The sequence below is a fragment of the Ovis aries genome, chromosome 12 (genome assembly GCF_016772045.2).
Source record: "Ovis aries strain OAR_USU_Benz2616 breed Rambouillet chromosome 12, ARS-UI_Ramb_v3.0, whole genome shotgun sequence".
In the NCBI taxonomy this organism is placed as follows: Eukaryota; Metazoa; Chordata; class Mammalia; order Artiodactyla; family Bovidae; genus Ovis; species Ovis aries.
In genome coordinates, this window is record NC_056065.1 from 54035391 (window position 1) to 54048760 (window position 13370).

Genomic DNA, 13370 nt, shown 5'->3' on the forward strand with positions numbered 1-13370 from the left:
GTCTTCACCACAACCTTCCTCTATTCTCCCATCAGTCATTCATTCAACAAACTTTACTCCTGGAGGGAAAGTAGCAAGTTGTGAGAATTTGGTATCATGTTACTTCTCCGGGCCTCAGTTTTCCCTTATGTGAAATGAGGGAACTTGGAGAAGGAAATGGCAACCCACTCCAGTGTTCTTGCCTAGAGAATCCCAGGCACGGGGGAGCCTTTTGGGCTGCCGTCTATGGGGCTGCACAGAGTCGGACACGACTGAAGTGACTTAGCAGCAACAGCAGCAGGGGTCCTTCCATTTCTCCTGACATACAAGTGTTTCTTTTGCACACATGTGATACCTTGTGTCAAAGGATTTATTTGTGAGATGAAAAAGAAAGGAACCTGTAGGTTTAGAGGAAGGACTGGAACCATAAAACACAGATCATGATTTCAAATTCCCCTCGGGTGAGCCTGATTTAAAACTCTGGGTGTATCTGCAGCTGCCTGCTGTCTGGCAGGTGGTCTCCAGGTGGTCTCCAGGTGGGTCTCCAGGTGGCCCCACCTATGCTGTGGTGGGGCGACAGATCTCAGAAGTGTGGGACAGGCTGCAGGCGAGGGGGAGGCACCGGAATCGCATGCTCCCTCTGGGACATGGCACCTGCTGGTGGTCTGGGGTAGGAGGAAGTGTAAATGCTCTCTCTGAGGGTGACCTCTGGTGGTGGGAGCCATTTCTGCTTCATCTGTTCGTAGAGTCCGTAGTTTGTAGGGGGACCTGCAAGACAAACCAGAATCCGGGTGAACAAGGCTTAGAGGAGGAGGCCAGCATCCTCGGGACAGGAGAATGAACGGCTGGACTCTGGAGGTTCCCCAGGCTGCTGGACCAGGCACCTGGATTGTCAGTGCACCCGAGGGGAGAGAGAGTAGTAGTAGATGTGTTCTCATTCATGCCCAACTCTTTGCAACCCCATGGACTGTAGCCCACCAGGCTCCTCTGTTCACAGAATTTCCCAGGCAAGAATACTATAGGGAGTTGCCATTTGCTTCTCCCAGGGATCATCCCAACCCAAGGATCGAACTCAGGTCAGAGGTTTACAAGAAAGTGCTGGCCCTGCCAATCCCTGAAGTTCTCAGTGTGTGGCTTGCCTCCTTTTACTCAGGAGGACCAGACATTGCCGGAGACCTTGGACAATTCAGCTCGATGACTTGACTGAGCATGACCCCATCACCTTCTGGGTACTCACTGACCTGGCCCAGTTGGGAAGAGTATGCACTTGGGAGAGTGATCTGCAGGAGAAACTCTTACAGAGAAATGCACTGTAACAAGCAGCTCGCCCTCTACCCAACATCCCTTCATGTCCAAGGGTATGATAGAAAGATAAGAGCAAAGTGTGGTGGAAGCTTGCAATGGATGTTAGATCAAGTCACTCTCCCGGCAAATCTGAGCAAAGTCTTATTTCTGCAGGAAGGACACAGCCACACTCTGGTGAGCCGCTACCTGGACCTCCTCTACCCCTGATGTGAATCTTTCTTGCTTGCTATGCCCTCCCTCCCCGGGAACACTCTTCCTCCCAGTTCCTGCATAGCTCCCTCCTTCTCAACTCAGATCTCCTCCACAAAGACCGTCCCATGTCATCCCACCCAAATGAGAATCAACATACCTGCCTCACTTTCTCCCCATTACCCGCTGGTTTTCTTTTCTATGTACCACATATCCTAGTCCAATATGACAGCGTTTACTAGATCTTAGGTTGTCTTATTCATCGATAATATCGTCTTTTTAAAATTAATTTATTTTAATTGGAGGCTAATTACTTTACAATATTGTAGTGGTTTTTGCCATACATTCGCAAGAATCAGCCATGTGTACATGTGTCCCCCTCAATAAAATCTTCTATGTCTCTTCACTGGGGTATAAATTCCCTGAGGGCAGGAACTCCTCCCTATTTGTCACTGCTGTGTCCCCAGGTGCTTCAGTAAGGCAGGCATCTGGGCACTACTCAGTCGGAGTTGATGAAGTAGATGATGAATCTGAGTGTGCCGCGATGCTGCTCTCTATCACCTGTGCTCCAGATAAACATGCTGCTGCAGGTGGGGGCTTCATCACAGAGCAACGTCATCCAGCATCACAGGGAGAGGGTGGGTGACCTGGGGGGTAAATAGGACTCTTCCCTTCCCTTCTCATTCAAATGCTCTGCTGGAGTCAGGGTCACCTGCTTGGGTCCTCCCACTAAGGTGGGCACACCTCAGCCCTATGTGCTTATGAACCCCTTAGAGCCCAGTAAAGGGGATGATCCTGAAAGATAAAAATACCGAGTAGAGGGAAGTCGGCTTTCTCTGGGAGCCACAGCAGCTTATGTCTGTTCCATGTGCGGAGCTCCGGCAAGCCTGGGTGATAGTTATGCCGGTTGTAATGGTCGTCGTAGGTGCTGATCAGATAGCGCTGTGAGGGCTCCTGGTGGTGGGTGATCAGGTGTTTGTATGGGAGCCCCTGGAAAGACACAGTGCACGTGTTACCAGTCGGAGCAATGCATCCATCTGGCTGTGGCTGGAGGCAGAAGCTGCCCGCTATGCAGTCTGTGGTGCTGATGGAGAGGGTCCCCACTACAGAGATGTGTCTGCCTGAGGCCTAGGGAGCACAAGTGGGAGACACATTTGTCTGCCCTACCCCGACACAGCTCACCTTCAAAGACACACCCCAGTTTGGCAGCAGTCAGGTCTCTGTATGAGGGGCCCCCAGCTAAGTCAACTCACCCTGAAAATGACTAAGGGGACACATTGAAATAAAAGTCAAGACACCCAGCTGAACAGGAAGAGCCTGTGCTATCTTCTTGCACGCCCCTGTGATCTGAAATTGCCCCCTTTGATTTGTCTTGAGTCTCATCCATCCAAGTGTCTATTTCCAAGGCAAGTGAAGGATGCTATACAGTAAGTCTGACATCTGTACCTTCTATTTCCATCAGTTACTATGGGAAGAGTCAGAGAATGCTCCATAAATTGCCTTGTCCTGCAAAGGATTTAAGTCTCCCTCAGCTGGAAACTCAGTGAGTGATTTCTTCGGTGGGGAGAAATTACAAGGAGAAGAAAGCCTTGTTCTCCTGACACTGGGACATTTGCCTGAATCACTGCTTTTCTTAAGAAAATCGTCTTGGGCCTAAAAGGGAATCCTAGGGGCCTGGTCTGATTTACAGGGGAGTATAACGTGGATTCCCAGGCTCCTCCTCTTGTCTGGAGCAGATGGGGAGGTCCATGTCTGCTATGGCCTAAATACAGTGGCTGCACCCAGTATTTCAAATGGTGGCTCCATAAACCAGTCAGATCACAATGCCAGAGGAAGTCAAGGGGGATGGGCACAGACATTAAGCTGGAGTTCCTAAGATCCACATCACCAGATCTGGATGTCTGGAGTATATTTCCAAGGTCAGGAAAGGCAAGTTCCCATCAACGAAGTGTTCCCATCAACCAAGGGAATTTCTGAAGAGGCAACACAGCGGGGGAAGAAGAGAAGCCAGGAGGGATTTTCTTACCGTTTCTCTTGGTTTGGGGCACAGTCCTGCCTTCTTGATCATATAGACAAGATTTTTGTTTCAGTCAGAAAAAGTTGGCTTAAAAATCAACATTCAGAAAATGAAGATTATGGCATCTGGTCCCATCACTTCAAGGCAAATAGATGAAAGAAAAGTGGAAGCATTGACAGATTTTATTTTCATGGGCTCCAAAATCACTGTGGATAATGACAGCAGCCATGAAATTTAAAGATACTTGCTCACTGGAAGGAAAGCTAGACAGAATATTAGAAAGCAGAGACATCACTTTGCTGACAAAGGTCCATATAGTCAAAGCTGTGGGTTTTCCAGTAGTCATGTATGGATGTGAAACTTGGACCATACAGAAGGCTGAGTGCTGAAGAACTGATGCTTTCGAATTGTGGTACTGGAGAAGACTCTTGAGAGCAAGGATATCAAACCAGTCAATCCTTAAGGAAATCAACCCAGAATACACATTGGAAGGACTGATGATGAAGCTGAAGCTCCAATACTTTGGCCACCTAATGCGAAGAGCCCACTCATTGGAAAAGACCCTGATTTGGGGAAAGACTGAAGGCAAAAGGAGAAGAGGGTGTCAGAGGCTGAGACAGTTAGATAGCATCACTGACTCAATGGACATGAATCTAAGCAAACTCCTGGAGATAGTGAAGGCCAGGGAAGCCTGGCATGCTGCAGTCTATGGGGTCACAAAGAGGTGGACATATTTTAGCAACTGAGCAACAATAACAACTGTAAGCTAACAGAGAGGACTGCCTTTGTGTTTTGTCTGTTTGTTTCTTATTGCTCTAGGTCTTCATTGCTGTGCATAGGCTTCCTCTCCCTGCAGCGAGAAAGGGCTACTCTTCGTTGCAGTGCACAGGCTTCTCTTTGCAGCGGCTTCCTCTGTTGCAGAACATGGGCTCTAGAGCACATTGGCCTCAATAGTGACAGCATGAGGGCTCAGGAGTTGTGACACAAAGGCTTAAGAGCCCGATGGCATGTGGAACTTCTCGCATTCCAAGGATCTAATCTGTGTTCCCTGCATTGGCAGGCGGATTCTTATCCATTGTACCACCAGGGAAGTCTAACTAACTGCCTTTGAAAGAAGAGATTATCACTTACAATTCCTAAGAGAAGGGGTATGTCACATCTCACAGGGCCACATGGGAAGCACCAGGGTGAGTCAGGAGACAGAAGGAGTGAAGAGAGCATGGTCCAGAGTCTTCGTTCTGGTTTCCGTGAAATAAAAATATCTCCTGCCATATTAATTAACAGGAGATACACAGCCATCGATTTCTGCCTTCCAAATGTAAATAAGGGCTCTCAAAACTGATCCAGCAGATATGGCCACCACCACCTCCTCTCCCCACCATGGTGATTCCAGAGGAGTTCAGGGGAATGCAAGAAACAAGGGAAACAAGAAAACAGGCTTGGCCCCAGATAGCTGAGGTACATGTGAAAGGAATGGATTCAGTGAGCCAAGGGGCTTGCATCTTCCCATACACAGAATGCTAAATTCCTTAACTTGATACTTGATCTCTGATGCTCAGACGGCCTGCTCCCTTTGTTGCAAATGTGAATATAGCCTTACTTCCCTCCTGCTTGCTTGGAGCAGCAGTTTTCCCAGAGCTATTGAGATGCTGTCTCCCGGGCTCAGAGTCCTAAACATTTGCACCAAATAAAATAACTCTTTACTTTCAGGTTGTGAGTATATTTTTTAGTCGACACTTCCAACAGAGTATGGGCAAGGCAGGGTGGGCAAGTTTGAGAGGTGTAGGATTGCAAAATTCTAATAATTCCAGGGTGTCCCTGGTTGTCAGTGCCTGGCTCTGGAGGAGGGGACGTTGGCCTGGCATGTGAGCCTTAGATAAAGGAGGTGGTTGGAGGGATGGGCTGTGAATTGGTTAGTTTGCATCTGAAAGGCAGGCAAGTTGTGTGTTATCCCAAGAATTAGTCCTGGGAGGGAGAGCCTTGCCAGGATTAGCTAAATCCCTAAAATATCAAAGTATCATTAAATACAGAAAATTTTAAAACATGATTAATACATCTGCCAAGGGGATAAAATAAACAGGGTGACAATATATATCCTTGACGTGCTCCTTTCTCGATTTGGAACCAGTCTGCAGTTTCATGCCCAGTTCTAACTGTTGCTTCCTGACCTGCATACAGATTTCTCAAGAGGCAGTTTAGGTGGTCTGGTATCCCATCTCTTGAAGAATTTTCCATAGTTTGTTGTGATCCACACAATCAAAGGCTTTGGCATAGTCAATAAAGCAGAAATAGATGTTTTTCTGGAACTCTCTTGCTTTTTCCATGATCCAGCGGATGTTGGCAATTTGATCTCTGGTTCCTCTGTCTTTTCTAAAACCAGCCTGAACATCTGGAAGTTCACGATTCACGTACTGTTGAAGCCTGGCTTGGAGAATTTTGAGCATTGCTTTACTGGCGTGTGAAATGAGTGTAACTGTGTGGTAGTTTGAGCATTCTTTGGCATTGCTTTTCTTTGGAATTGGAATGAAAACTGACCTTTTCCCGTCCTGTGGCCACTGCTGAGTTTTCCAAATTTGCTGGCATATTGAGTGCAGCACTTTCACAGCATCATCTTTCAGGATTTATCACCTCCACTAGCTTTGTTCGTAGTGATGCTTCCTAAGGCCCACTTGACTTCACATTCCAGGATGACTGGTTCTAGGTAAGTGACCACACCATCCTGATTATCAGGTCATGAAGATCTTTTTTGTACACTTCTTCTGTGTATTCTTGCCACCTTTTCTTAATATCTTCTACTTCTGTTAACTCCATACCATTTCTGTCCTTTATTGAGCCCATCTTTGCATGAAACATTTCCTTGGTTTCTCTAACTTGCTTGAAGAGATCTCTAGTCTTTCCCACTCTATTGTTTTCCTCTATTTCTTTGCACTGATCCCTGAGGAAGGCTTTCTTATCTCTCCTTGCTATTCTTTGGAACACTGCATTCAAATGGGTATATCTTTCCTTTTCTTCTTTGCTTTTCACTTCTCTTCTTTTCACAGGTATTTGTAAGGCCTCCTCAAACAGCTATTTTGCTTTTTTGCATTTCTTTTTCTTGGGGATGGTCTTGATCCCTGTCTCCTGTACAATGTCACGAGTCTCTGTCCATAGTTCATCAGGCACTCTGTCTATCAGATCTAATCCCTTGAATCTATTTCTCACTTCCACTGTATAATTCTAAGGGATTTGATTTAGGTTATACCTGAATGGTTTAGTGGTTTTCCCTACTTTCTTCAATTTAAGTCTGAATTTGGCAATAAGAAGTTCATGATTTGAGTCACAGTCAGCTCCCAGTCTTATTTTTGCTGACTGTATAGAGCTTCTCCATCTTTGGCTGCAAAGAACTGGACATGGAAAAACAGACTGGTTCCAAATAGCAAAAGAAATACGTCAAGTCTGTATATTGTCACCCTGCTTATTTAACTTATATGCAGAGTACATCATGAGAAACACTGGGCTGGAAGAAGCACAAGCTGCAATCAAGACTGCCAGGAGAAATATCAATAACCTCAGATATGCAGATGATGCCACCTTTATGGCAGAAAGTGAAGAAGAACTAAACATCCTCTTGATCAAAGTGAAAGAGGAGAGTGAAAAAGTTGGCTTAAAGCTCAACATTCAGAAAACGAAGATCATGGCGTCTGGCCCCATGACAAATAGATGGAGAAACTGTGGAAACAGTGACAGATTTTACTTTTTAGGTTCCAAAATCACTGCAGATGGTGACTGCAGCCATGAAATTAAAAGACACTTTCTCCTTGGAAGTAAAGTTATGACCAACCTAGACAGCATATTAAAAAGCATAGATATTACTTTGCCAACCATGGTCCATCTAGTCAAGGCTCTGGTTTTTCCACTGCTCATGTATGGATATGAGAGTTGGACTAAAAAGAAAGCTGAGTGCCGAAGAATTGATGCTTTTGAACTGTGCCATTGGAGAAGACTCTTAAGAATCCCTTGAACTGCAAGGAGATCCAACCAGTCCATCCTAAAGGAAATCAGTTCTGGATATTCATTGGAAGGCCTGATGCTGAAGCTGAAATTCCAATACTTTGGCCACCTGATGCAAAGAGTTGACTCATTGGAAAAGACTCTGATGCTGGGAGGGATTGAAGGCGGGAGAAGAAGGGGATGACAGAAGATGAGATGGTTGGATGGCATTACCGACTCAATGGACATGAGTTTGAGTAAACTCTGGGAGTTGGTGATGGACAGAGAGGGCTGGCATGCTGCCATCCATGGGATCACAAAGAGTTGTACATGACTGAGCGACTGGACTGACTGACTGAAGGGAATAAAAATCCCATTGATTCATAGTCACTTTGAAGAGCTGAAGGGAGAAGAGTTAAGTGGGATGGAGATGGAAATGGAGGCTGTGGCAGTGGGGGAACACAGGATGAAGGACCCGGAAGAGCTGATAGAACTGAAGTAACCATGTGAAAATGACGCTGTGTCCAGGCACACAAGCAGACTATTTGAACAGAGTCCCTAGGAATGAATGTCACATTGCTTGGCTCTATTTTGTGTGTGTGTTGGAGGAGATATCTTAATTTTCACCAGATTATATATGTGTGATTGATTATCCCTTACAGCAGGGTTTGTGATGGGGAAGCAAAGGTCTTTAAAAAAGGGCCCCTGATGTGTATTGAGATCTAGGCCACATACCTCATGTAAATTGATGGTTAGGGACAGGGAGCCTCAGATTGTGTGTTCTCGTTTTGACTTCTTTGTATTAAAATGCAATTAGGAATAAATCTGCCATATGACCCAGCAATCCCACTACTGGGCATAAACCCTGAGAAAACCACAATTCTAAAAGACACATGTACCACCAATGTTCATTGCAGCACTATTTGCAATAGCCAAGACATGGAAGCAGCCTAGTTGTCCATCAAAGATGGATGGATGAAGAAGATGTGGTAAATATACAATGAAATGTTACACTGCCATAAAAAAGAATGAATTCGAGTCAGTTCCAGTGAGGTGGATAAAACTAGAGCCTACTTTATGGAGTAAAGTCAGAAATAGAAAAACAAATATAGCATATTAACATGTATATACAGAATCTAGAATATATATAACACATACACACATATGTAACACATATATAACACATATATAGCACATGGGAATATATATAACACATGTATAGCATATTAACACATGTTTATGGGAGGGAAGGTCCCACTCCATTACTCTTGCCTGGAAAAATCTCATGGACAGAAGAGCCTGGTAGGCTGCAGTCCATGAGGTCGCTAAGAGTCAGACATGACTGAGCGACTTCACTTTCACTTTTTCACTTTCATGCATTGGACAAGGAAATGGCAACCCACTCCAGTGTTCTTGCCTGGAGAATCCCAGGGACGGGGGAGCTGGTGGGCTGCCGTCTATGGGGTCACACAGAGTTGGACATGACTGAAGCGACTTAGCAGCAGCAGCAGCAGGCATACCTATGGCTGATTCATGTTGAGGTTTGACAGAAAACAACAAAATTCTGTAAAGCGATTATCCTTCAATTAACAAATGGATAAAAATTTTTAAAAATAAAGCAGAAAGCAAATATAACATTAACACAAATATATGAAATCTAGAAAAATTGTATTAATGAGCCTATTTGCAGAGAATGAAGGAGACACGGATATAGAGAATGGACTTGTGGACACAGTGAGGGAAGGAGAGGGTGGGAGAAATAGAGGAAGTAGCATTGACATATGTACACTATCATGTGTTTTAAAATAGACAGCTGGTGGGAAGTTGCTATGTAACACAGGGAGCCCAGTCTGGCACTCTGTGATGACCTGGAAAGGTAGGATGAGGGGATGGGAGGGAGGCTCAAGAGGAAAGGGATATATGTATGATTATGGCTGATTCATGTTGTTGTATGGCATAAACCAACACAACACTGTAAATAAATAAATAAAGGAACTACAAAAATAAAATAAAATTGTATTTGTGTCTTCGGTGCAAACTAATGCTAGTGGTTGGCAGCCCCATGCACCAGTATGGTCCAGGAATGCCAGTGGGCCAGGGATGCTAACACAGACCTGAGGATCTGACACTGTTTATCCTAACATGAATTTGCAGATGCAGAAGTTGTCATTGCTGTTGTTCAGTCACTAGGTTGTGGCCAACTCTTTGCTACCCCACGCACTGCAGCACACCAGGCTTCCCTGTCCTTCACTATCTCCTGGAGTTTGCTCAAACTCATGTCCATTGAGTCAGTGATTCTATCCAGCCATCTCATCCTCTGCCACTCTCGTCTCCTTTTTCCTTCAATCTTTCCCAGCATCAGGGTCTTTTCCAGTGAGTCGGCTCTTCTCATCAGGTGGTCAAAGTATTAGAGATCCAGCATCGGTCCTTACTGTGAATAGTCAGGGTGGACTTCCTTTAGAATTGCCTCATTTGATCTCCTTGCAGTACAAGGTAGATGAACAGTCAGCTCTGGCAGATGATAAAACAAGATCTGAGGAGCCTCCTTGCTTGTCTATTTGATTTGCTGACCAGCCCCTGCTCAGTGCCTTACCGACAAGCTACAGGTTTTAGATGAGACACTCACCACCCTTGGGTACATTTTATCTGAAAATGAAGGTGTTGAGCTGGACAATCCCTTGGGTCTCTTCCAGTTCTGAAATGCTCCATCCTGGTAAATATCCACTCCTCACCCAGAATTTAAGCAGAGGTAGGGTTATGTGGGAGCCTGGCAGGCTACAGATCATGCGGTTGCATAAGAGTCGGACACAACTTAGTGACTAAACAACAGCAACAACGATAGGGTTATGTGGCGTAGAAGTGAGGGGACAGACATCACCTCTATAAGCAGCAGACTGGCAGAAGAAGGACTTGGGGTGGCACCCAGATTGTAGTGAGAAAAGGGCATACTTGTGCACCCTGTGGGTGAACACTTACAGGCTTATTCTCCCCAGGCTGAGCCTAGTGGGTGGCATCCACAAGGGTTGATATAAGAGGAGGCTTTCTCACCTGTTTCTGTAAGGGCCAGGATTTCTGAGCTTCCAACACTCTCTCACCTAATTTAATAAATGTCTCAAATGTGTGGTCTCGCACCTGGGAGGCAGGTTCTGAGGCTGCAGTGCCCTGCTCCCTGCTCTGGAGGCCTGGAACTCAACCACACTCACAAGTAGGCACTCAACGAGTGAGAGCAAACTGAATGGCCCTTGACTTTTCATATGAAAGAACAGAATGCTTGGCCATCAGTGATATTATACAAACACTGTCTATGCAAACATCATCACTACTCACTTTTGGAGTGCCTTGTGTGATTCCTGACTACACTCACCCTAACTCAACATCTACCTTTGTTTGTTTCACACATCCATTGCCTACCTCCTGTTGGAAGGGTATGGAAGGATGAGGGAAATGGCCCAGAAAAAGTGCTGGGATATCCAGCGAGGGAAATGCCACCTGCTTGAGATCAGGTGGACATCTGCCCACCCAGTGAATATGGGTAAATGATATCAGCAGCCTCCCTGCACCACATGTGGCTGGGGAGGGTATTAATGAGACCACTCCTGTGTCCCCAAGAGAGAATTGAGCCTAGAAAGAGTCTGGTTGTTTAGTGTCTCCTGAGCACTGGGAGGGGGCCAGGCAGAGTGTGGGGCCCTGAGCCCTCTTACCTCAACTCTCCTCTTGCTGTACCACCTGGAGATCTGGTCAGGTCTGTGGCCTGGGAAGGGGATGTACTCTTTTCTGTAAATGGTCTGGGGGGTTTTCTCAGTGGCTTTTGTGAACTGGAAAAAAAAAAAGTTTTTTTCAGGACAGTTTCTGTGATGCCCCTTCTCAAACTTCCGCTATATCCTCTCAGTTCCCAACCACTGGAAGCTGGGCAGAGAAAGGGTAAATAGGCATCCTGTACAATGTGGACTTTGACTGTACCCCCTCCCTCTCAGTACTTGAAAAGGAGTGCATTCAGGGACTTGGCACTCCCGCTCAAGACCCCTTGGGAAAGCTGTTTGGTGTCACCTGGTTGCTCACAGTCTACACCTGTTCCCTGTCTCTCTTCTCACTCCCTGCCCCTCCTCCTTCCTGCTTGACTCTTCCCTTTCTTTTTCTTCTTTGTTTCTCGCTCTTCCCAACTCTATGCTTTCTTTCCCCTGAAAATGAAAGTGTTAGAAGATCAGTTGTGTCCAACTCCTTGCAGCCCCATGGACTGTAGCCCACCAGGCTCCTCTCTCCATGGAATTCTCCAGGCAACAATACTGGAGTGGCCAGGGCCACCATGCCTTCCATGGTGTCCAGGGCTTTACCTAACTCATCCTGGGATGGCACTGGCCCATCTCAGTAGAGTGAGAACAGCCTCTACACTGGTTTTGTGTCTACAAAAGACACTGGGCACCCTCAAGCTTCTCCTTGGACTCACAGAAGAGGTGGCCCAAGTCCTCTGGAGCCCCATCATCGCAGTTGAAATAGAAGCCCAGAGAGAGAGTTTCTGTTGATCAGTGGGCTCAGAAGCTGACTGCAAGTAACACCAGAGAGGCACTCATGAGCCCTTTGAATTCCAACCACCAGTAGCACCCTGTGCAGGATGCCTCATCTAAACAACAAACAAAACAAAAATACAAACCCAGTCATCAGCAGACAGGATTACCATTTTACTCAGCCTTGCCCATCAGAGGAAAAACAAACAAAGAAACAAAAACTCAGCACAAATCTCACCCTATAGGAAGCTTACACAAACCACTGGACCAATCTTAGGAGGGCAGAAACCAAAAGAAAGATAGAATTCAACCTTGAAGCCTGGGAAAAGGAGAACCCAAACACAATAAGTTAAAAAAACAAATAATGAAAATGCAGAGAAATACTAAACAAATGAAGTAACAAATTAGAAACACAGAAGTCCAAATAAATGAAAAGGAAATAAGTAAACAATCTGAAAAAGAATTCAGAACAATGATAGTGAAGATGATCCAAAACCTCAAAAACAAAATGGAGAAAATGAAAGAATCAACTAACAACATCTAGAAGAATTAAAGAATAAACATACAGAGAAACAACACAATTACTGAAATTAAAACTAATCTGGAAGGAATCAATAGCAGAATATCTGAAGCAGAAGAACGAATTGGTGAGCTGAAAGATAAAATGGTGGAAATAACTTCTGAAGAGCAGAATAAAGTAAAAAGAATGAAAAGAACTGAGGATAGTCTCAGAGACCTCTGGGACAGTATCAAACATACCAACATTTGATTGATAGGGGTCCCAAAAGAAGAAGAGAAAAAGAAAGGGTATGAGACAATTTTTTAAGAGATTATAGTTGAAAATTTCCCCAACATGGAAAGGAAATAGTCAATCAAGTCCAAGAGGCTCAAGGAGTCCCATACAGAATAAACCCAAGGACAAACACTCCAAGACACATACTAATCAAACTAACAAGGACTAAACACAAAGAAAGAATATTAAAAGCAGCAAAGGAAAAACAACAAGTAACACACAAGGGAAACCCCATATGTTTAACAGCTGGTCATTCAGCAGAAATTCTGCAGGCCAGAAGGGAATGGCAGGATATATTTAAAGTACTGAAAGGGAAAAATCTACCACCAAGATTACTGTACCCAGCAAGAGTATCATTCAGAATTGATGGAGAAATAAAAAGCTTTTCAGACAAGCAAAAGTTAAGAGAATTCAGTACTACCAAAACAGCTTTACAACAAATATTAAAGGGATTTATATAGTAAAGAAATACAAGAGAAGGAAAAATACCTACAAAATCAACCCTAAAACAATTAAGAAAATGGGAATAGGAACATATATATCAATAATTACTTTAAATGTAAATGGATTAAATGTTTCAACCAAAAGACACAGACTGGTTGAATGAAAACCAAAT

General features: G+C 44.9%; 1 protein-coding gene across 2 annotated transcripts in view; it reads right to left on the reverse strand.

Annotated features, from left to right (window-relative positions):
* Positions 1–331: 331 nt before the first annotated feature.
* The window catches only part of CFAP107 (cilia and flagella associated protein 107), a 31525-nt gene continuing 18486 nt past the window's right edge, over positions 332–13370 (reverse strand). The window contains exons 2-4 of one of the 2 annotated variants that reach the window (XM_027975881.3): positions 11161–11274; positions 2286–2463; positions 332–747 (exon numbers count right to left, since the gene is read on the reverse strand). In XM_027975881.3, the coding sequence (XP_027831682.1) occupies positions 563–747; positions 2286–2463; positions 11161–11274 (477 nt within the window). In that variant the 3' untranslated portion in view covers positions 332–562. The remainder of the gene's footprint in view (positions 748–2285; positions 2464–11160; positions 11275–13370) is intronic. The other variant, XM_027975882.3, reaches the window with a different exon arrangement.